The sequence below is a fragment of the Buteo buteo genome, chromosome 27 (genome assembly GCF_964188355.1).
Source record: "Buteo buteo chromosome 27, bButBut1.hap1.1, whole genome shotgun sequence".
In the NCBI taxonomy this organism is placed as follows: domain Eukaryota; kingdom Metazoa; phylum Chordata; class Aves; order Accipitriformes; family Accipitridae; genus Buteo; species Buteo buteo.
Window position 1 is genome coordinate 12,017,412 of NC_134197.1, and position 21,475 is coordinate 12,038,886.

The 21,475-nt window shown below is 35.9% G+C and overlaps 1 protein-coding gene across 1 annotated transcript; it reads left to right on the top strand.

Annotated features, from left to right (window-relative positions):
* The first annotated feature begins 2,976 nt into the window (after positions 1 to 2,976).
* On the top strand, positions 2,977 to 20,153 carry ERCC4 (ERCC excision repair 4, endonuclease catalytic subunit). The gene is made up of 11 exons (XM_075058308.1): positions 2,977 to 3,166; positions 4,161 to 4,341; positions 7,304 to 7,499; positions 8,851 to 9,058; positions 10,117 to 10,297; positions 10,642 to 10,770; positions 11,342 to 11,452; positions 12,627 to 13,218; positions 14,922 to 15,014; positions 15,732 to 15,844; positions 16,928 to 20,153. Exons 1-11 carry the CDS (start codon positions 2,993 to 2,995, stop codon positions 17,659 to 17,661), a joined length of 2,712 nt encoding a protein of 903 aa, XP_074914409.1. The 5' UTR covers positions 2,977 to 2,992; the 3' UTR covers positions 17,662 to 20,153.
* The last annotated feature ends 1,322 nt before the right edge of the window (positions 20,154 to 21,475 follow it).

Here is a 21,475-nt window from a genome sequence, read left to right on the forward strand (position 1 = left end):
ATGGGGTTAATAAGGCTATAATCCAAACAACAAACCAGGCCAAAGACACAATGAAAAATCCAGAGAGTGGGAAATTTCACATTTTCACAGCTGAAAATATTGAGTTTTACTTAAATACAAAGATTATGGAAGACAAAATAAAATGTTGATGTTTTAGAAAGACTATAAAATAAATTTTACATAAGTTATCTAAATACTGGTTTTCTTCTTACAGGGAGTCCTCCTCAGGTCTTTACATTATCATTAACAAAAATTATTAATATGACGCACAAGAACTGTTACTAGTTTTCAGAAAAGACTGTTGTCATTACACAAATAGGCAGATTAATGACTTAGTCATGGTTTCGTGCATTTTTCTCTTCCCTAGTAATGATTAATAACTTGTCAAAAAAAAAAAAAAAAGTTGTCAAAAGCACATCTTAAAGAGAAGATTAATATTAGTGATCCCAATAATGAGTGATCCAAATAATAAACCCACCTCCAGTGATTCGTTCTATTGCACTACCATACAATTAACCTGCTTTTCATATAGTGTTAATAAGATGGAGTAAGTAGGTCTGTTAATGCCTTTTTAAAACATGCAAGTAAATGTCTTTCATGGGAGGTTGATAATCGGCTGTACTGACCATGTCATATAATCTATCAGCATGAAAGTAGCCTATAGTTTGTGTTTGTTTATAATTTTATATGGAATGAAACTTCTAAAGTTATTCCAAATGTTTATTACATACATATATATAACAGAAGTTTTAATATGTCTAAAATTAAAATCAAGCCTTCATTGTTGAATACAGAAATGTATTAGCATGTACTCCCCTGAATATCATTCTCCTAGCCTATTATTCCCAACTTAAAAATTGCATATTATATCTAATTCTTAGCCAAATTTTATTTATCATTTTCTTATACAAGTTCTTACTTGTGTTTTTATGAATTTTTTTTAATATTACTCTAATGTTTTGCAAAGAAAAGTTACACAAAAATGAATTGCAAGATTTAGGCCTAAGTTCTGCTCTTCTAAGGTAACAAATGACAGCCCTCTACTGGTTAATAAATACATAAGCACAAGAAGTACATTTCACAACAATTTTACATTAATACTATAGTTAGCCAAAGTGAAAAATATAGAAATATATATAGTACAAATTAAAATCAGACTATAGAGATGCCTGAAATATTTTATTTGGACCATTAGAAAAGGTATTATTTCTAATTAATGTAGGAAACAGTAGGTCAAGGAAATGGCTGGTTCCTAAATTATATGGACAATTCTATAAAATACTGTAATTCTTCAAAGAAGTAGCCTTATTGGACTACAGCTGCTCATACAGTATTCAAAAATAGTAATAAATGTTAATGATAATCATTGTGTTATTGTATAAGACTTTGTTATGGTCAGTAAAACGACCTGCAGGCCACAAAAATTAAATGTTGTCCAAGTAAAAATACTGTTTTTCTGACATTTTTATAGTCTAAAATAAGTTTTAAACACAAATGACAAAAAGCTTAACTACAGTCAGCTAAAAATGAGAACCAAACCATGGTATTTGATACAACCATTGGCAATATGATCCAATTTGCAAGGAAAAAATTGTTCAGGTATCAGCATAAAACTTCAGAAATATGACACATGTATGAGAAAAATCAAGAATAGTCCCCATACATTTTATTATTTTTTGTCAGTTTTTAAAGGCTTTTTTTCTACTTTGCTCTGAGTCTCTGCACTTAAAGGCTTTTTTCCTACTTTGTCCCGAGTCTCTGTACTGCATTTAAAAATGCAAATACATATATTATAAAATAATTTGAAAAATTCCTATATTAATTTAAAAGACTCTATAGCATAATCCTGACCATGTGGCAAATTTACAAATAATGCATTGTAAAGTGCATCTTCATTAATAGTGTCAACTTGAATAAATATGCAGTAAAAGAACACTAGCAGCTGTACAATTTATTTTCTCTTAGAAAAAAAACAAAAACCAAAGAAACCACATTGCAACTGCCAAAATGTGACGATGCGAAACAAAGAACTGAAAGTATTTATTTGAATGTATTAGACGGTTAACTCAATGCCCTGATAATGGCATTTTACCAAAAAAGATGATATTGAGGGAAATAATGGGAATTAATACCGAGTGTAAATAAAAGAGATTTGGAACTTCTTCCACACATTCACGTTATGGAAGAAGCTGGCTGTATGCTGTCCCTCCACCCAATAACCCTGTGTAAAAGCTGTCAGTCTTCCCCCTCGCTTTCTCAGGGGATTTTAACCCAGTTGAAGCGGCATCCATCTCCCCTGCAGTAGGCCCAGAAAAATTGCTTATTTCAAGAGGGGCGGGAGACTAGTTCACCTGCCCTTCACCAGGCTGAATTGTAGGGTAACTCTGAGAAGTGTCCTTCATTTTCAGCTGGTCCTGAAAGCAGGTCTGAAGAGTCTGTCACCCCTGTGGGAATAAACAGCCTTTTCTGCACTGAGGTAAGGACGCTAAAAAACGAGGCACCAGGAAAATGCTGAGGTACTGATGCACTGTATGAGGAATGCAGGCTGAAGTTCAGTCAGGCTTGGTTTTGTTACTTAAGAAATGCAGGTAATCAGTAGCAAACACCAAATAATTTGTAATAAAAAAGGAAGACGCCCTATCTCATATTTACTCACCCTCCCACACACACCAGGAGGAGAGGGGGCTTCAGCTCGCCTCAATACGAGCACCTGTGGGGAGCTTGCGGGGCAGATAAGTCCCCTTCCCACCTCCTTTTCCACGCCGGTGGCTCTCGGGATCCTCCCGTCCCGCCGCCGCCGCCCTCCACCTGCCGGAGCTTCGCCTGAGGCACCTCGCGCTCGGGGCGGGAAAACCCGCCGCGCTCGGCGCTGGAGGACCGCGGCGCCTGAGTCCGGCAGGGGGCGTCGCCGCGGCGGCGCCCACCTCAGCAGCGGGAGGGCGCGGCGGCTGGCACGCATGCGCAGCTCCACCGGCGGCGGGCGCCGGCGGCCATGGCGGTGCTGCTGGAGCACGAGAGCCAGATCTTCCTGGACCTCTTCCACCAGGACGGGCTGGTGGTCTGCGCCCGCGGGCTCGGCATCGACCGCTTGCTGCTGCGCTTCCTCCGCCTCTACTGCGAGCCTGCCAGCCTGGTGCTGGTGCTGAACACCAGCCCCGCCGAGGAGGTGAGGGGAGCTCCTGTCAGCGGCGTCGCGCCCGCCCCGCCCCTTCCCCCTCAGCGGCGTCCCCTCTCAGTTTCGGCGGGCGCATCCCGGGGACGGCCGGCGGCGCGGCGTCCCACCAGCGTCTCGTCCCGGGGGGCAGGAGGGGGCTGCTGCCCGCTCCCTCGGAGCGGAGGGGGTCTTCAGGCCGGGGTGCGGGTGGGGGCAGCGCGGGGCCTTTGCACTTGCTGGGGGGGAGCTGTCGGACCCGATGCATCACGTCAGGGTGCGAATTTCTACTCGTGCGGCACGGTGGAGTCCTGATAATAACGATCTAAAATAAGCTTATATGCGTAGCTTGGAAATGGCAGAAATCTGTAAGTAGCCAGTGAGCAGAAAGGAGTGAAACTTGTTGACACGTTTGACCCTACTTGTGAAAAAGAAGAAGAAAAAAAAAAAAAAGGCCCGTCTGTTTTCGCTGGAACCAGCGAGATTTCCCACCAACGGGGAGGTGATGTTCTGGGGATTTTTTGTACTGACCATAGGTGAATAAATATCACAGCTGTAGTTTATAAAATTAAGCTTGACGTATATGACCAACCTGCTGTAGTTGTCTTTGATAGCAGGCGAGTGGACTCAAAGATGATCTCTTCCCAGTTCTCTGTTACTAAGTCAGTATTGAAATTGCTTATTCTCTGAAAAAGAGCTGTTAATATATAAGAAAATGTAAGCTTCTTTGAGCGTCACTTGCTCATATTTGCTTAAGTATTGTCTAGCTGCTACTGAAAATACATGCCTTTTTAAATCACCTGGAAGAGTTTGAAGCTGAACAAAGTATACCTAAGAAGAAAAAAACCCATAATTCTGACTTCCTTAGGTAGTATGTTACACTGCCATGCTTTTAATTGGTTTTCGACAGCTCCTCAAAATCAACAGAGTATGTATAATTAAAGTTTTTTTGCATCCATTTCATCAGTTTCCACAACGATGTCTTGTGTTTTTATTGTATTTGGTTTAGGAGTATTTTATTGATCAGCTGAGGTCAGATGGAGTTGTTCATCTTCCTCGGCGTGTTACCAATGAAATTACAAATAATACTCGATATGAATTTTACACACAAGGAGGAGTCATCTTTGCGACAAGTCGAATCCTTGTGGTAGATTTCCTTACTGACAGAATTCCTGCAAACCTCATTACTGGTAAGAGTTTAATGAAATAAAGGTAAGACTATTCTGTTTGAAAATACATAAAGCTTAATTCTATATGAAGAGTTCTACTAACCAGTATTGAGGTTGAAGAATTATTCCTTTTTTTCCACAAAGACTGAGGTAAAAGGAGCAAATATGTAGTTCTCTCATTTTTTTCAATGGTTTTCTTTGCTCCAGATTTGTTTGCATTATTTAACCATAGAATTTGTAAACATCCACATTATTTTTAGATACTGGATCATGCATTTGTATGGCTTTCTGATATCAATAAGTGGCTGGAAAACAAATCAGCAGTTAAACTATGCCATTGACCTAAGAAACAAAATTCAGACTGACTTTCAAAGAAAAAGAATTGATTGCACTTGGTGAAATAGTGTCCTATGGTCTGTAGGACATTGGCCTATGATTAAATGCCCTGTGATTAAAACTGATTTTTAGATGTCCTGTTTTATCAACCATGCATGCTACCTATTTTTTGCATTTAAAAAATTATTCCTGATGACTTTTCCCATCAAAAAATAGCAATACCTTACTAATCTTTGTCTTGACACGCCTTGGACACTATCTAAATAGCAGTATTATGAAGTAGTGCTGTTACTATCACATAAAGATTTTGGGAATAGCTTGTGACCTTTTTTGTTCTTGTATAGAAGTCATACTTGAAAGATGTTAGAGTTTTCTCTTTTGTCCTGTGTTCTTTTCCCCTTCTCCCTCAATCGCCATTGTTTTTATGTTCTTGTCTAAGCTGGAAACCCTGTTACAGCCTGGAGAGCTAGTAAAATAGATATCTGAGAGCTAGTAAAATAGATATCTAAGAGCCAGGAATATAAGAATATTTTACCGTTATCTAAATGTTAACATCTTAATGGCTAAACATAACTGAATGTTGAATGCTTAGAAGAACATAAGTTTCTGCTTTAGAAGCTGTATCCCTTTTCTTTTAGTCAATATATGACAAGCTCTAATCTGTAAAACATCTTGAACAGTTTTATGCTACAGCCAAAGGATGCCAGATCTGTCAATTCTGATAATTCTAGGTTAAAAAACAAAAGTGACCACATTTTCTCTTCATCCCCTTGACTCCTTCCTCTTTACATTTCTGTCCTACCAAAGAAGAAAAAAAAAAAAAAAAAGAAAGAAAACACAGCTTTGGACTTTGTTGGTATGAAAAGAAAAAATACACTGAAGGTCTAAAAAATAGTCCTGTCCTATAATGACACAGTTGTCATAGTTTTTGCATTGCCACTGGAGGTCAGTGTGACAGCAGCTTTGATAGACTTGGCTCCTTCATTTAAAACTTGCATAACACGTGGTTCTGTTGGAAACTTATATTATTTGTGAGTGAAATTGCATGACAAAACCAACAAAAACTTGTAGTAGTGTTTCTTGAGGAGTTAACATAGCAAAAGTGTTTCTAGGTGTTATAAATGTTGTTTATAAAACCAATGTAGAATCACATGTGAATTGAGACCTGATGAACTCATAAATTCAGCTAAATGAAAATAAGAAATTATCACTGCAGTAAAGAAGAATTATTCCTGGTGGTTTTGGCCAAATAGAAATGATTTCCTTAATAGCATAGTAAAAGTGATGCAAGTTGGTGTAGTAAACAGTGGCAAGTTGTTTCTACCAAGGCTTACACAACAGTATAAACTCACTTCATAAGCAGAGAAATATCGACTAAAAGTAGGAAGGTATTATGATAAATACATAGTCTTACTGGCCGATTACAAATTCCATCTCGCCTGTAACGTCCTTTCAGAGTCACATCTTGACAAACTGGAAGATGTTCAGAAATGAGTACGATCATTATTATGTTCTGAAAAATTTGCTTCACAGGAGAAACATAATATCTAGATAGAAAAATACCTTTTAGAGGATTATTCCATGACTTGATCATGAATGGCTAGCAGTTAGATGGAAGTCTTTTTCGTATAGATGCTCTTTCATTTACAAAGTAAAGGCATATTAAAATCAACGGCTGAGTGCTGAGTTGAAGAAACTTGTTACAGAAATTAAATGCACTGTAAGTTTGTCAGCTTATGTAGGCACAAGGTAGAATGTGTGATGTTTGATGTCCTTTGCTTCCATTTTAGAAAGGCATTTATTATTCCACTGGAAGCTGTGAACAGATAAAAGTACCACATAGGCCTCACTTCACTAGGGGGAGAATGAAAAAATGTAATGTGTGTAATGTAACACAATTAAGTGTGAGACAAAATAAGCCTTCATTTTAACAGGTCTTGGCTGAGTGAAGTGTAAATCCCAGAAGTATTCACCTCAAACACTTAACTATTGTTTCACTTCTCTTTACTAAAATGTGCATGATAAATCTTCTTTTAGTAATACACCCATAGCCATAAAGAAAATTGGTGGTGTACTCATACAGTTGATGGTACTTTCTGTCCTCAAGTGTGAATATGAATATCAGAAAGCGGGGGGAAAGCAAAATACATATTTTCAGAAGTTCTTTGATTATGTAAAGACTTGAACTGTTACCAATGAAACATACTTGACAAGTCTGTAATTCCAGAACTTCTCTAATAAAATAATTCAAATATCATAATCTTGAACATATTTAAACTTGCTTTGTTGTAATAGTGTGTTATGTCTTGTATTTGCTTTTACTCCTTTTATAAGATTCAAGTTTTGCCTTAGGAGTAAAGAATTTTCTAAGCTGATACGTCCTGCCACTCTAGCACAAGGGTTTTTTTGCTAAAGATGCATCATTAACCCAGTTCTGTTATTTTGGGATTCCATGGTACTGAAACTGAGGAATTGCTTGGTTTGAACCCTGGAAAGTTTGTTCAACCATCACTTTAGAAGATTTAAATTCCTATTGTCTTTTATTTAAGAAAAAAAGGTTAAAAAAATACGAGTTTTGAGGAAAAATCTATACAAAATTGGACCTTTGTTTACTTTTTTGTAACTTGAAAACCTTTTATTTTGCCAGGCATTTTGGTGTACAAAGCACACAGAATCATTGAGTCCTGTCAGGAAGCATTTATCTTGCGACTTTATCGCCAGAAGAACAAGCAAGGCTTCATTAAAGCCTTTACAGATAATGCAGTTGCATTTAATACTGGTTTTTGCCATGTGGAAAGAGTGATGAGGAATCTTTTTGTCAGGAAACTTTATCTGTGGCCAAGGTACAGCACCTCTTTATTTCATTGGAGATTTAAACTTAAAAAAAAGGTGGAAAAGGTGAAGAATGTTACAGTGGGTTCCTAAGAAAATGAGGTGTATGCAGTCACACTGCTACTCTGTGTTCCCTCTTGTATTCCCAAACAAATTTCATTCAGTTTTTGACAGAAGTGATCTTAAAGATGCTAAATTTGTTTAAGTATTTTTGAAAATAGAGCCACATTAAATCTATAAGGGGCTGAACTGTGTGGTATAGCTGTCCTTTTAGCTAACAGAAATCGCAGCAGAAAGTGACATTCCTAATAGCTTAAGAAAAACTTCACGTATTAAACAGATTATTTAAGCCATGAAGTAATAGGAATACAGTCTCTCAGTTCTGCCATTCATGAAGGTATTTGCTTCCAACTGCAATGAAACTCCATGGATCTCTTTCTTCGTGTCAGGTTTTTTTAGTCTTCTTTTACGTGTATGTTGTGTATGAAGAATATTTCTTGATGACTGATAGAAACCAAATTGCCAAGTTTGTGACATGCATCAAGTTTTTCAGGAGCAAAGCCACAAATGGCACTGGGCACTTTAGCTGATTACCCATTCAGTGCTCTAGCCTTGGGCAGGAGGTCTGCCCATTTGTTCCTTTAGTCCAGTCTAGAATGAGTTTCACTCCATCTTAATGTACTGTTACTCTGCATTGTAAACTCTTTAACATTCCAGTATCACAAAGGAGTAGAAATGGACATAACTGGGATAGGAAAGGTTGAATAAAAGCTCTCTAAATTTTCTTCCTTGGCTTCTGACCCATGAAAAGACCTGAGAGTGCAGCATACAGTAAGGGAAATGCCCACTGAGTTTCAGAGGTCAGACAAAGCGTTCTCTGAGCCTTGTTCTGTTGGTAAAAATCAGCTAGCATCTATGTACCTGTACAGCCGCATTGGCTGTAAGGCAGTGTTCTAACAAGCACCTGCTATAATCAGAATCTGGGAAGGTCACAGAATCTGCTAGTGGATCCATGTGATTCAAAAGGATATATGAACCCATTCTAGTTTCTCCCTCATGAGATTTTTTGGTTTTACTTTAATATTTGTTATATGTAATAATGATGTAGAAACTAGTGGATCTACATGGATCATTCACCAGCACTATAGGCTTGCATGATTACAGTCATAATTGTGGAATAGATGGTTTTCTGAGGCTGTTCATAAGATTGGAGTCTGCACATTAGTATAAACTGATTTATTTTCTAATTAACTTACTTGTTTACATTTAAAACAATTGTAATTGTAGTTTATACAAACTTTTGAATAATTGTAGGTCAAGCAAACCATCCATGTAAATCTCAATAAGCTGTTTTCCTCTTAGATTTCATATAGCAGTGAACTCATTTTTAGAGAAGCATAAACCTGAAGTGGTGGAAATACATGTGTCAATGACCCCCGCTATGCGTGCTATCCAGACTTCAGTCCTGGACATTTTGAACGCATGTCTGAGAGAACTCAAACGTTATAATCCAGCTCTTGAAGTAGAAGATCTATCTTTAGAAAATGCTATTGCTAAACCTTTTGACAAGGTAACTGTTTTGATTGTTTTGCTGTGTCTAATTAAAGGGATGTAGATCTTCAATGCAAACAAAAATATTATTTGTAAAATAACTAACCAGCATCAACAGAGTATTCTCCCATGACATGTTTATTACTGGTACAAGGAGAGAAACTGTTAAATGGTGATGTTACAGTTACCGGTAGAGTTTTTGATGTGTTGGTATTATTGTTCTTCCTTCATTTCCAAAGTCCCTGCAGTAAGAACATCCTGATTCATGGTTGGTTTATTATTATTACTACAAAGATGGCTGTAATTTCAGCTCAAAATACTTCAGAGATAAGTATGCAGTTACTTACACACACACCCACCTTTTTTCCCTCTTGAATTTCCTGCTTGTATTTTTTATTTTCTCTATTAGGAGAAGCGCTGTGTATAATACATAATATGGCTCATGCATGCATCTGTTCTGTCTTTAATCATTATATATGTTACTAATTGTGTGTGCATTGTTTTTTTTGGCAGATCTGCAATGTTTGGCTTATATATGCTTTCTGTAGGGTAAAATCATAAACTTCAACCACCATAGTGAAACATGGTTATGTTACCTGTGATTTAATCTTGATGTAAGGCCTTCTGTACTTCAAATATTTGGAGGTTTTTTCCATATGCTCTGTAGGTTGCATATCTGTGCATCTCATCTTATTTTGAAAATTAAATGACATTATAATGTTTTTTACTTAAGTAAAGGATACTAGATAATAAAGGCACAGGCCAGTAGTGGTAAAATAAGGGGGGGTTTATTTTACCAGGGTTTTTTTTATTATATGGACAGGAAAATATGCACTGAAAGCATTAAATGATATACATCTGCTAATTGTTGAAATGTTTTACATATAAGCATCTATATTATGTTAACTTTGCAAAAAATGATTACTTATCAAAACAAATACCTCACCATCAAATTTTTAATTGAGTATGTTTAATAACTTTGGAAACTAGTGGCATGCCCTGTAAAGGAAAAAGTGCATTATCTTTGTTAGTATACTATATATTTGACATCCTGAACTTTCCAATTTATATTTCTAGACAATACGTCACTATTTAGATCCTCTCTGGCATCAGCTTGGAGCCAAGACAAAATCTTTGGTCCAGGATTTGAAGATACTACGTACTTTGCTACTGTATCTAACTCAGTATGATTGTGTCACTTTCCTTAATCTTCTAGAGTCACTGAAAGCAAGTGAAAAAGCTTTTGGTGAGAATTCAGGTAAACACTGAATGACCATACAAGTTAATGCATGAAACAGTGAAATATCGATATTTTTAATTAACATTCCCAAACATATGAAGGTATCTAATTAGGTTTTATATAACCAGCCATAAGGACGTAGGTTTTTATTGACAGATAATGCTTTCATCTTCCCACTTAACTGCTGTTACTTAACACTGTGAGATTTGCATCACATTTCTGTCTTTTATTAAGCTAGTAATTACATAGCAAGCAGGTAGCACAGGTATTCCAGATGAGAGATTTGGGGCTTTTACTGGAAAGGGTTGAAACACATACACATTGCAAATGTCAAACTACTACTGCTTTCTTTTCCTCTTTAGGTTGGCTGTTTCTTGACGCCAGTACTTCCATGTTTGTAAATGCTCGAGCTAGAGTTTATCGCATTGCAGATGAGAAACTGAATCAGAAAGGCAAAGGCTCCGAAAAAAGTGATGTAAAGAAGGAAAATGGTACTGATCATTCCTAATTTTAAGTTTGAGAGTGTCACACGATTTCAGACGCTCTGCATATTATTACTTGTGTTCCCTACATCTTAAAACAGCTCAAGATCTCAATCTGTTAGCTGGGATAAGTTGAGACATAATCTTAGTTCAAAAAGCATATAATAAACACAAAACAGAGTCATGAAGAACTAAGGGGTTCTTCTAAGCTTGCTCAGCTGATCACTGGGAGAGCTTTTATGGAATTGTTCTTGAATTACATTGGTGTTTAGCTTGATCTTATTTTACGTGAACGGGTAGGAGGCTGCTATTGCTTTTACTAAAATATTTCCAGGAGTTTCAGAATTGACGAATGAGTGAATATTGTAAACTTTTTGCTTCACTAGAGCACTTATCCCCATTTTTGAATGTTTCTGTAAGAGTGCTCTCCAACCCATTATCATAACAAGTTGCATATGTAGGCTGTTGAATATCATATTTGCCAACAACCATCATGCTATTGACATCTAACTACTAATTTAAAGTTCTGAAAGATATTTTGGCTGCAAGAGCTGCTATGTTCAATCTTACTTTGTTTCAGAACTGAAAAGGGAATTGGTTCTAGAAAGTAACCCAAAATGGGAAGCTTTGAGAGAAGTACTAAGAGAGATTGAAAATGAGAATAAGAACAGTGAAGACCTTGGTGGTCCAGGTGAGAGAATATTAAATGATGTAAGTTTTCACAGTACAGCTAGTTTTTACTTCTACTTGACTTTTGAGACAAGGACCCTAACTCTTTACTGTAGTTTTATTAAAGAGCTAGTTTTAAATTTAATATTTTGTGGACTTAAGGAGTTTATGTACCTAAACTATCTAAAACTAAATTGTGTTACATAAACTCCTATTTAGTTCTTGCTCTGAAAGAGAAATGCTGTTGGTTACTATGCAATACTGTTTAGGAAATACCCTGTATTATTACAGAAAATATTTTAACTTACATTTCAATATTGTACTGATACCGTAGTCTCAAAACCAATAAAACTAATGTCGTGGAAATTTGTAATAATCAATGAAGGTACCATTAACTCATTTCTCAAGTTCAGGTTCAAAAAAAAATAGGGGTTCTGTCTTATGCCATTTCCATCTCACACATTCTTCTCATGCACCTGAAAATTTGCTTCTTCAGGAGATGCACCTAAATGAGGTAGACAGTGGAAGGCAAGTGTGTTTCTAACTAACTGTGTTGCTGCCTTTCCTATTTTAGGGCTTTTTCGTCCCCTTAAATTTCACCAATTTTTATTTTAGGAAGTAGTAAGGGTAAAAAAGCGCTCCTTTCTTCCACCCACAGTGTTCTGACTCTGGATAAGATCTGGCTCTCTCACCTAGTGTTGTAGGAGTTTATCTGAGTCAGCTTGTGGGGAATCGTTATTCAAGGCCCACAAATGTCAATAATGCTGTGTGAAACATGTATTTTTTAGACTCTTTAACACAGCTGACAAAGGCTGAAAATTAGAATGGTCTAAATTAAGTTCTCTCTTATTCCACATTCAAAAAAAAAAAAAAAAAAGTAGTTGTCCAAGTACGTTTCAATACATCCTATATCTGCCTCGTTTCAGATGGTCAAAAGGAAGACCTCACTAATTTAGATGGTATAAGAATAAGGAATGCTGAACTTCCATTAACATTCTGTAATCTTTTTTTGGTACAAAACATCATGCAATTTAGACTCCCTGAAAGTCCGGAGCAACTGTGACAACCAAATGTAAAGGCATTTGGCAGGCATGCTTCTAGGATCATTAAAAACAGTTTGCTCAAGAGATGTCTTGTAGCTGGATAAGAAGTACAGCATAACAGATTATAAACATGATATTGTTTCTTGACTGCAGGGCAAGTGCTTATTTGTGCCAGTGATGACCGAGCTTGTGCGCAGCTCAGGGAGTATATTATTGCTGGAGCAGAAGCTTTTTTAACAAGACTGTATAACAAAACCTGCGGAAAGGATGAGAAAGCTGAAGAAGTGTGGATTAAGGACAGAAAAGCTGTCAAGTCCAAAGGAAATGCCAGACCAGACACAGGGCCTCAAGCCAAAAAAGCCAAACTCACAGCTTCTTCAAAACAAAATAAACACAAGAAGCAGCAAGACCGGACTATAATCCAAATGATAGGGAAAACTGAGGAGGAAAAGGGAGAGCAGTTAGAGGTAGAAGACAACAAAGAATTAAGCAGTAGCCAAGAAAGCATTATTGAAGAGACCATTCCTGAAGATTTCCATGTCAACTTACCCTCAGATTGTTACTATGGTATTTTCAAGAACCCGCTCACAATTATTCATCCGTTGCAGGGTTGCAGTGATCCCTATGCGCTCACTCGGGTACTGCATGAAGTAGAACCAAGATATGTTGTATTATATGATGCAGAACTAACTTTTGTTCGGCAGCTGGAAATCTACAAGGCAAGCAGGCCTGGGAAGCCTTTGAGGCAAGTTGACTTGGTCAGGGTAATTTTAGCCTTAAAAGAAAAAATAAGTGCACTTTCAGCAGAAACATACCTATAAAAAAAAAAAAGTTCATTCCATCTTCTACAAGACCTCTGCTTAGATGATCTTAGTGGTGGCAATAGATCCATTTGGAGGTGCTGTAGTCTCATTTTGAACCGTCTCTATAGGTGTGATTTTTAGACAATAAGCTTCATTTTGGATTCAATTAATTTTCACATTTCCTGATGTCTGGTCATGCTGATGACCACTAATTCAGAAACTATAACAGAAAAACAAGTAAAGGAAAACGCAGTAAAGAAAATAAGAAGTATTTGCAGTTACATACTGTTCTGGGGTTAGCTGGCAGAAAGATTTCTGCATTCTGTATATATATTTGATACACTTGTGAATTGCAAAACTCATGTTTATGAATAAATGTTACAGACTAATTAAAAAAATAGAAAACTTTAATATAATATGAGCTTTTGCATTATTTTTCATTTATATGGCTGCCTGATACAGCGTTTCTTGAATACAGTAAACTGTAGTTATACCTCTATCTCTCTGAAAATAACTTACAGCAGTTCCTTAAGTCTTAGAATAAACATGCTTTACTAACTACAGCTGAAACACAATTTATTGGCATATGAAATTATTACCTTTTGAATTCTAATGCTTTATACTTTAATCACCTCATGAAAATTACTTGCATAAATTTAACAAAGCAGTTGTAATTTTCCAGTCAAAGATTTGTATATATGCAACGTAACTGAAAATGGAAATCAGTTTGGCAGTATTTAGTATGTCTGTACCTGATTTCCAGGGAAGGACTCTCTATTGCAGATATAAATGACAGAACTCACAAAGTATATTGCATGAGGATAATTTCTGGGTTATTTGTACAATTTATTTTTAATTGCCTAATCAACATGTGTTATATCTACCTCCAGCATCACATTCCCACACTTCAGAGCAGGAAAATCAGATGCAGTCATGCAAGTAGGGGTTAGGACGTGTACCACATGAAAAAAGTAATAGGAATAAAATCCTATCAGTCTGTCAAAATGTACTTCAATTGAAATATACTGGAAAAAAATGACTGTGCTGAAAAGTTATAGGCAATTAATTCCTTAAGGTAATTATTAATTCTTATATGTTCCATTTAAATAGCTATTTGCAGAATAAAACTTCATTTGTCGGTGTGCTCATCTCTGCGAGATAAATGACAGCTTGTTCTTTGTAGAACCTACGATTTCCTTGTACATCATTAGATGTATTTAGGTGGCGTTTTTTCCTAACCCAGGATGATTGCAGATTTTTTAGTTTGTTATATATATATTCTACTGGGAAGATTTTAAAAACAGTAAGAAAGTAATTTCTCCATTATACTTGCTTTGTGTCTTTACTGAATGGCTGACTGCAGTCTGAGTCTACTCTGGTTGAATCCCAGAATTCCAGTAAGTGTATCTGCCACTGGGAAAAGAGGGAACACTGGATATAAGAATTTTTGTTGCTGATTTTGGAATATCTTTACAGAAAAAGATAGTGTTTTTTCACTTGCCTTTTTTAAGGCAAATACTAAATTGTCAGGCACTTAATGCTACTAATCTTAAATATTGGTTGTGGGTGTTTTTAACTTAATATGAAGTTTTGTGATCTCTTTCTTTCCTCTTTTTTTTTTTTCCCCTCTCTTCCAAACCTGCAGAGTTTATTTTCTTATATATGGGGGCTCAACAGAAGAACAGCGCTATCTCACAGCTCTGAGAAAAGAGAAGGAGGCCTTTGAAAAACTCATTCGGTAACAAAATTAGTTTACTACCTTTATTATTGTTTCACGTAATTCCCTTATATGATTACATTTTAAATACTAAAGTGCTTAACTGTGTGAAGGCTTTAAATAAACTTCTAATTCAATTTCTTTTCAGATGTTAAAAGAACTTTCCCACTGAGAATCCATGAAAAGTCAAAACCTTCCTTTTCAAAGCCCCTGATACTTTATTTATTAATTTTAGGGGGTTTTAATATTAAATTTCAAAGGCTAAACAGCACCACTTGTATTTTTCCCTAATAGTCTATGAATTTCATTTCTGTGAATGTACGTTTTTGGCTGCAGGTAACATTTCTTGTAAGATATTTCTAAGGCTCTTATGACTGAAGTCTTTTTGGGGAACAAACCAATTATTTTCTTAGACTGTGTAAAACAGTATTTTTACTGACAGTGTCTTCTCACCAGGTTATACTGCTATTATTAGTCATTAATTCCTTTGTTTCATACGCCCAGAGAAGTTCTAAAAATAAAACAAGCAGATGCTAAAAAGTGCTATCAATTAAAAATAAAAATATAGCATCTAGCTCAACAATCTGGAAGACCTAGTAAATTGCATTTCTGATCAGGTTTGCAATTCGTATTAAACTATATATAATTTTACATCTGGCTGAAGGGTATTAAAGTATTTTGATCTATTTTTCTCATATAGTTGCAGTCTTTAGTGTTTCTTTCTTTGTGGTTCCTTAGAGAGAAGGCCAGCATGGTTATTCCTGAAGAAAGAGAAGGAAGAGATGAAACAAACTTAGACCTAGTAAGAGATGCTAAACCTGCCTCTGCTTCCACTGACACACGCAAAGCAGGTGAGCAGTTCATGAAGTTAGGCCTATAACTATTGTGTTTAAATCCTGTCCAAAGCATCTGGGTCATAGACACATTGCATGTTGACTCTGCAGTCTTGATGGTAAAGAAACATTATCTCCCTTACTCCATCTACCTCTCTGTGAAATGACAATGAATTATATTTCTCTTTGAAAAGAAAATGTCAATTAATGAAGTATTTTACCATTGAGACAGATACCATTTAGATTGTTTCTAGGCAGCTAGTTGGTTATAAGACTGTCTAGTATTGCTTGTAGGGAGGTGGAGAGAAGTTAAAACATTAAAACTGAAGTCTACAGGTAGTCAAAGGCAGTGTTGTCCTTGAGCTAGTAAATGTAGGGGACTTCTTTTGATCTTGGTGAAGCACAGTGCCTGGGTGAACAACTGCAGGTTGTGGGTTTTGTCTACTTTCTTTGCAATAAAGCATCTTTCTTTTGTTGCAGTTCTAACCACATTTTTGTTCCTTTGCTCTGACATATATACTCTGTGTTCATCTTTACAGCTCTGCCCTTGTTTTTCTTTGCTGTCATTTTTGTAATCCTGCTCTCCTTCACCATATGCTTTCTAATCTTTGCTATTATGTCTTTTGTGGCCTTGATGCTGCAGTCTCTTCATGTATCCTTCTACAGATCTATAGAGGCTGAAGTATAACTCCTGCAATAAAATGCCATATTTCTTTGGGAAACAGCTGGAGATAAAAAGGATCAGCTTCGTTATCTTGTTTCGCAGGCAACTTTTTTAAAGATTTTCCTGATTCATTTAAATAATTTTCATCTACAGCTTAACATATTTCATTGTCACATATACAAGGGTTATAGCAGGTAGCATGGTAGTTCTGTTAAACTGCAGAGCATACTCCATGAACTACAGTATATAATTTGGCAACTGATTTTTCTCTATAACAGTGAAAAATTAGTCTGGATTTATTATACTGCTGAATTTGAGGTATAATTTGAGATGTGAAGTCCATCCATTACAGAAGCATTGGCAGCACACAGGACAACTATACAACCAGAGTCAGAGGTCATAAGTATTAGGTTAACTGTATTTATTTTGCTCTTTAGGTGGACAGGAACAGAAGAGTGTTCAGCAAACTGTAATAGTGGATATGCGGGAATTTCGTAGTGAGCTTCCATCACTGATTCATCGTCGTGGTATCGACATTGAGCCTGTTACTTTGGAAGTTGGAGATTATATTTTAACTCCTGATATCTGTGTAGAGCGGAAAAGTATCAGTGATCTGATTGGTTCCTTAAATAATGGAAGACTGTATACACAATGCATTTCTATGTCCCGTTACTATAAGCGACCAATTCTCCTGATTGAATTTGATCCTAACAAATCTTTCTCCTTGATTCCACGAGGCTCTCTACATCAGGAAATTTCCAGTAATGATGTTACTTCTAAACTAACCCTTCTTACACTTCATTTCCCAAAGTTACGTATCCTGTGGTGTCCCTCTCCCCATGCTACTGCTGAACTGTTTGAAGAGTTAAAACAAAACCATCCCCAACCTGATGCAGAAACGGCAATGGCTGTCACAGCAGATTCTGAAATTCTTCCTGAGTCAGACAAGTATAACCCTGGTCCTCAGGACTTTCTATTAAAAATGCCAGGTATTAATGCAAAAAACTGCCGTGCCTTAATGAACCACGTTAAAAGCATTGCAGAGCTAGTGACACTGTCAAAAGATGAACTCTCCAAAATTTTGGGTAATGCTGCCAATGCCACGCAACTCTTTGACTTTATTCACCTGACCTACGGAGATGCAATAGCTAAAGGAAAAAGCAAAAGATGACTAATGAGATTGTTCAACATAGGGCATAGATAAGCTTTTTTTGCACAGTACTTTGGCAAAGTACGTGAAATATTTTAATAAATGCCCTCTCAGATAACCAGCTGTTTCTTGCTAATGCTGTTCCATCAGTTTTAACATTTGAGTTACTTATTATTGAAGGCAAGTTTCAATAGGAGTAAGAAACGCAAATTATTTTTATTCTTCCTATAGCACTTTAATCAATTCTATAATATCACTGAATGAACTAAATTAAATTCTTCACCAAGTCCATAAGAATTAAGTGCTAAGACTAATTGATAAAGGTGTTTTCTTTTAAAAGTTATGTCTTGCTAAAGCTAAAAATGTACTGTGTTTTGATTAGTATGTGTGACCTGCTGCATGAGATATCACTTTGCTTTTGCCTTTTTTTTTAATGTCTTGCTCTGTGGAAACTGCCAATTTTTGATTGACAGTGATGGAGCTGTTCGAAACACATTGTGGTCTTTTGTCAGGAGTTTGTTTAGGACAACATACCTGGACTCAATCGTGAATTTTAGAACATCACCATAAGCCTTTGTCACAGTAAACTATAATTGTATGGTATGTTCTACATTATATTTGCATTTGCTTACTTTACTAGAAGTTATACTTTCTTTTTTGACATTCCAAAGTCAGCACAGCTCTGTCTTGCTAGATTTTGCAAAGTGCATTCCTTTGGTCTAGACTGGATAGAGATTCTGTGGTGGCACAATACAACTTAATTCTCAGCGTGCCTTACTTATGCTTTTAAGATGCTTTAATTTTTTAATCCGTTTTGATAGCTCTTGCACCTCATTCACTTGAAAGTGAAAAATCTAGTTATACCATTTGGACTATTCCTTTATACCAGAACATATTTCCTCTCATAAAATGCAATAGTTTTCTAAGTAAGGTTTTCTAAAAGTATTGACAGTTCTTCCAATGTTGTCTTCTTTCTGTGTCCTATTGTACTTGTATTTTAATGTCTTAAATAGACCATCTGTCAATAAATTCAGTAAAGCTATTGTCACCTGGAAGATAAAACTTTTAACATTCTGTGTAGCATAAAACAGGAAAAAGTTTTATTCTTTTGATAGTTTGTGAATGTGTATATTGTTAAAAACATATATTCCGCACTGAACGGCGGAGATACGAGAACTATGTAACAAACTGCCATTGCCAAAAGGGTTGGTCCTGTGTCATTACATGCTAATGTATTTATATTAGCTACTTACAAAATCTTTATCTATAATGACTTGCACATATATAACAACAGATCAATGTAATCTCCATCATTAAAGGAGAAAATATTGATTTTCTGTATTCAGGTTCAGTAAAAACTGAACTGTGCACTTTCAGGTCTAATGTTTACTGTGCATTTTAAGTGTGAATTATGAATTTGTTAACTTATAGTCTAGCACTGAGCTGTGACAGTTCAAAGTGAACATTTTTCTGCAGATGAAAATTGCAGTATTAAATACATCCATAATATGATTAAAATTTGTTAACTATCTTGTTTCTCATTGGACTGTATTGATATCAGAACATTTTTATTTTTACTGTGTGGTTTATAAACCAGATCTTAGGGTTTCTATTGCCCTATATTCTAACTTATTTCATTTAATATAAAAAGAAGTCTTTCCACGAGACTTTTGCTTATTCAAAGCAATAAGGTCAGCAGTGTTTAGGGTTGAGAATGCCTGTAAAGTGGTGCTAAGAAACAGAAAATCAGAGTAAGAACATGTGTCCTGCATACATGGCCTATAGAGCCTGATTCAGAAAAGGAGAGCTGAACAACCTTTGAAAACATATATTGTTCATGCATTTGCATCATTAAGATGTTCAATGAACTGTAGGTTTGGGGGTTTTTCAGACGTACTGCATCTCGGCTTTGTCAGTGGCTTTTTTTTTTTTTTTGCTTAGATTTGTATAACGTGAAAATGAAGGGTATATGAAGAGGTTATAAAGCTGTAGCTTTGTGTTGTACGCTAGATCAAAGTCACATAATGCAATTAATATTTGCTAAATACTTAGATTAAATTGCCTTTTTTTATATATATGTGGAATGTTTGTAAGGTTTTTCTGATTATTTGGTTTTTTTCAATGCAGGATTTGGCTTTTTCTTTAAAACAACCACAAGTAACATTGTTATAAGTTGTTATTGCTTATTTGTGATTTGGCATTTTACTGTATTAGGTTAGGTTGCAAGTTAGTGGTGTGTCCTTCTGGGGCAGTAGGTACAAATTGTGAACAAAGGTGGAAGAGGTCTTGTCTCCTGAAAAAACTTATCCTGAAATAACCAAGCCAAAGAGTCTACCTCTATGCAGATGCAACAAAATGTTTTGAGTGAATGATGAAAATCCTTAGGTTGCATTCCCTGACCTTATAGTGCTATTATCAACAGTGATGAAATTTTGTGTATCTTGTCATTGCTTGATGTTTTAAGTTTGTGGGGTTTTTATTAAAAAAAATAATAAATAAAAATACAGCCTTCAGTTTGGGAGTGTCTCAGACTTTCTTATACCCAAACCAAGACTACACATTTCAAAGTCACTGAATATGTGAAACCAGTGGGGTTTATATGCTATTGGGAAGTAAGCTTGTTTCTGCAGTTCATTCTAGGCTTTGATTGCACAAGGTTTCTTCTAGAAAAACAGTAAAACCAAAATCGCTTAGGAACAAGTGCATCTTATATTAGCAAATATATTTTTGCACAGGATAGATTATGTTGTAGTTCCTAAGTTTTAAGTTGTCTGGATACCATTCCTGCTAGTGGTGACACTTGCAGTTTCTAGCTACAATTGCAAAGGAGTCATTTTGCTTGCCATGTTGCCTATGTGAACTCCCTACCCAAAACAAACTTTACCTTCAGAATTACTTTTTCTGCATGAACTTATATATTAGGGCTTTTCTAGTACCAGCTGTATTGATCACTTTCAAATTTATGCTTGCAAAACTTAAATGTAAACCAGCTGAACAGAAATCCACACTGCTTATAAAATATGCAGATGTACTCTAAAAAACAGTGACTCTTTTATAAAGTGTAAAAGTTTAAATGTAAGCATTTTGTGATTGTGAGGCTTTCTCAGCTGCAGAGTGATACTACAACCACAAGTAACTTAATTTTTAAAAATAAAAACAGTTGTCTCTAAAGCTTTCCTTAGTCATCCAGAATTCCAGTTCTATGACTGTAGAAGAGAATCCAAAAGCAAACATTTGCCAAACAAGTTATTAAATGAATACATTATTTATAGGCCAAACAGCATAAAGAAATGTAACTGAGGGTTGTTAAAGAAACTTGTCATGTGTGGGCTTACCAATTGACAATTTTTATTTCAGGCTCCATAAGCTGGATGCCAGCAAGGTTTACAATCCTTTTATAAGGACTATTTTAGGATAAAGTTCTCCTTAGCTCTTACTCAAAGATACCCTAAATTAAATTAATATTCAGTTGATCTGTTTCCTACAATATGTGGTTTTAAGAAATGCAAGTAGGGTCATAAACCAAAAAGTTCAGAAACTATTGCTCCAGGATTTTGTAATACTTTGTAATTATAACTTATTTCACATATTCCCTCTTTCTTGACATAATAGCAAGAATTTTGGACATTTGCAGAATCAACTCTAAGCATAAACCCTTCTATGTTTTTCATATGAAGTCTTTAATATGTACTTAACTGTGAGCTACCTTCTTGCATTGAAAATACACTCACTGGCAATATATGCACTAATTTCTCTTAATTTGCAATTGCATACACTTTTTTCCCAAAGTTTTCCTTTTTTTTTTTTTTTTTTTTTTGTATAGTCATCCTTTCCA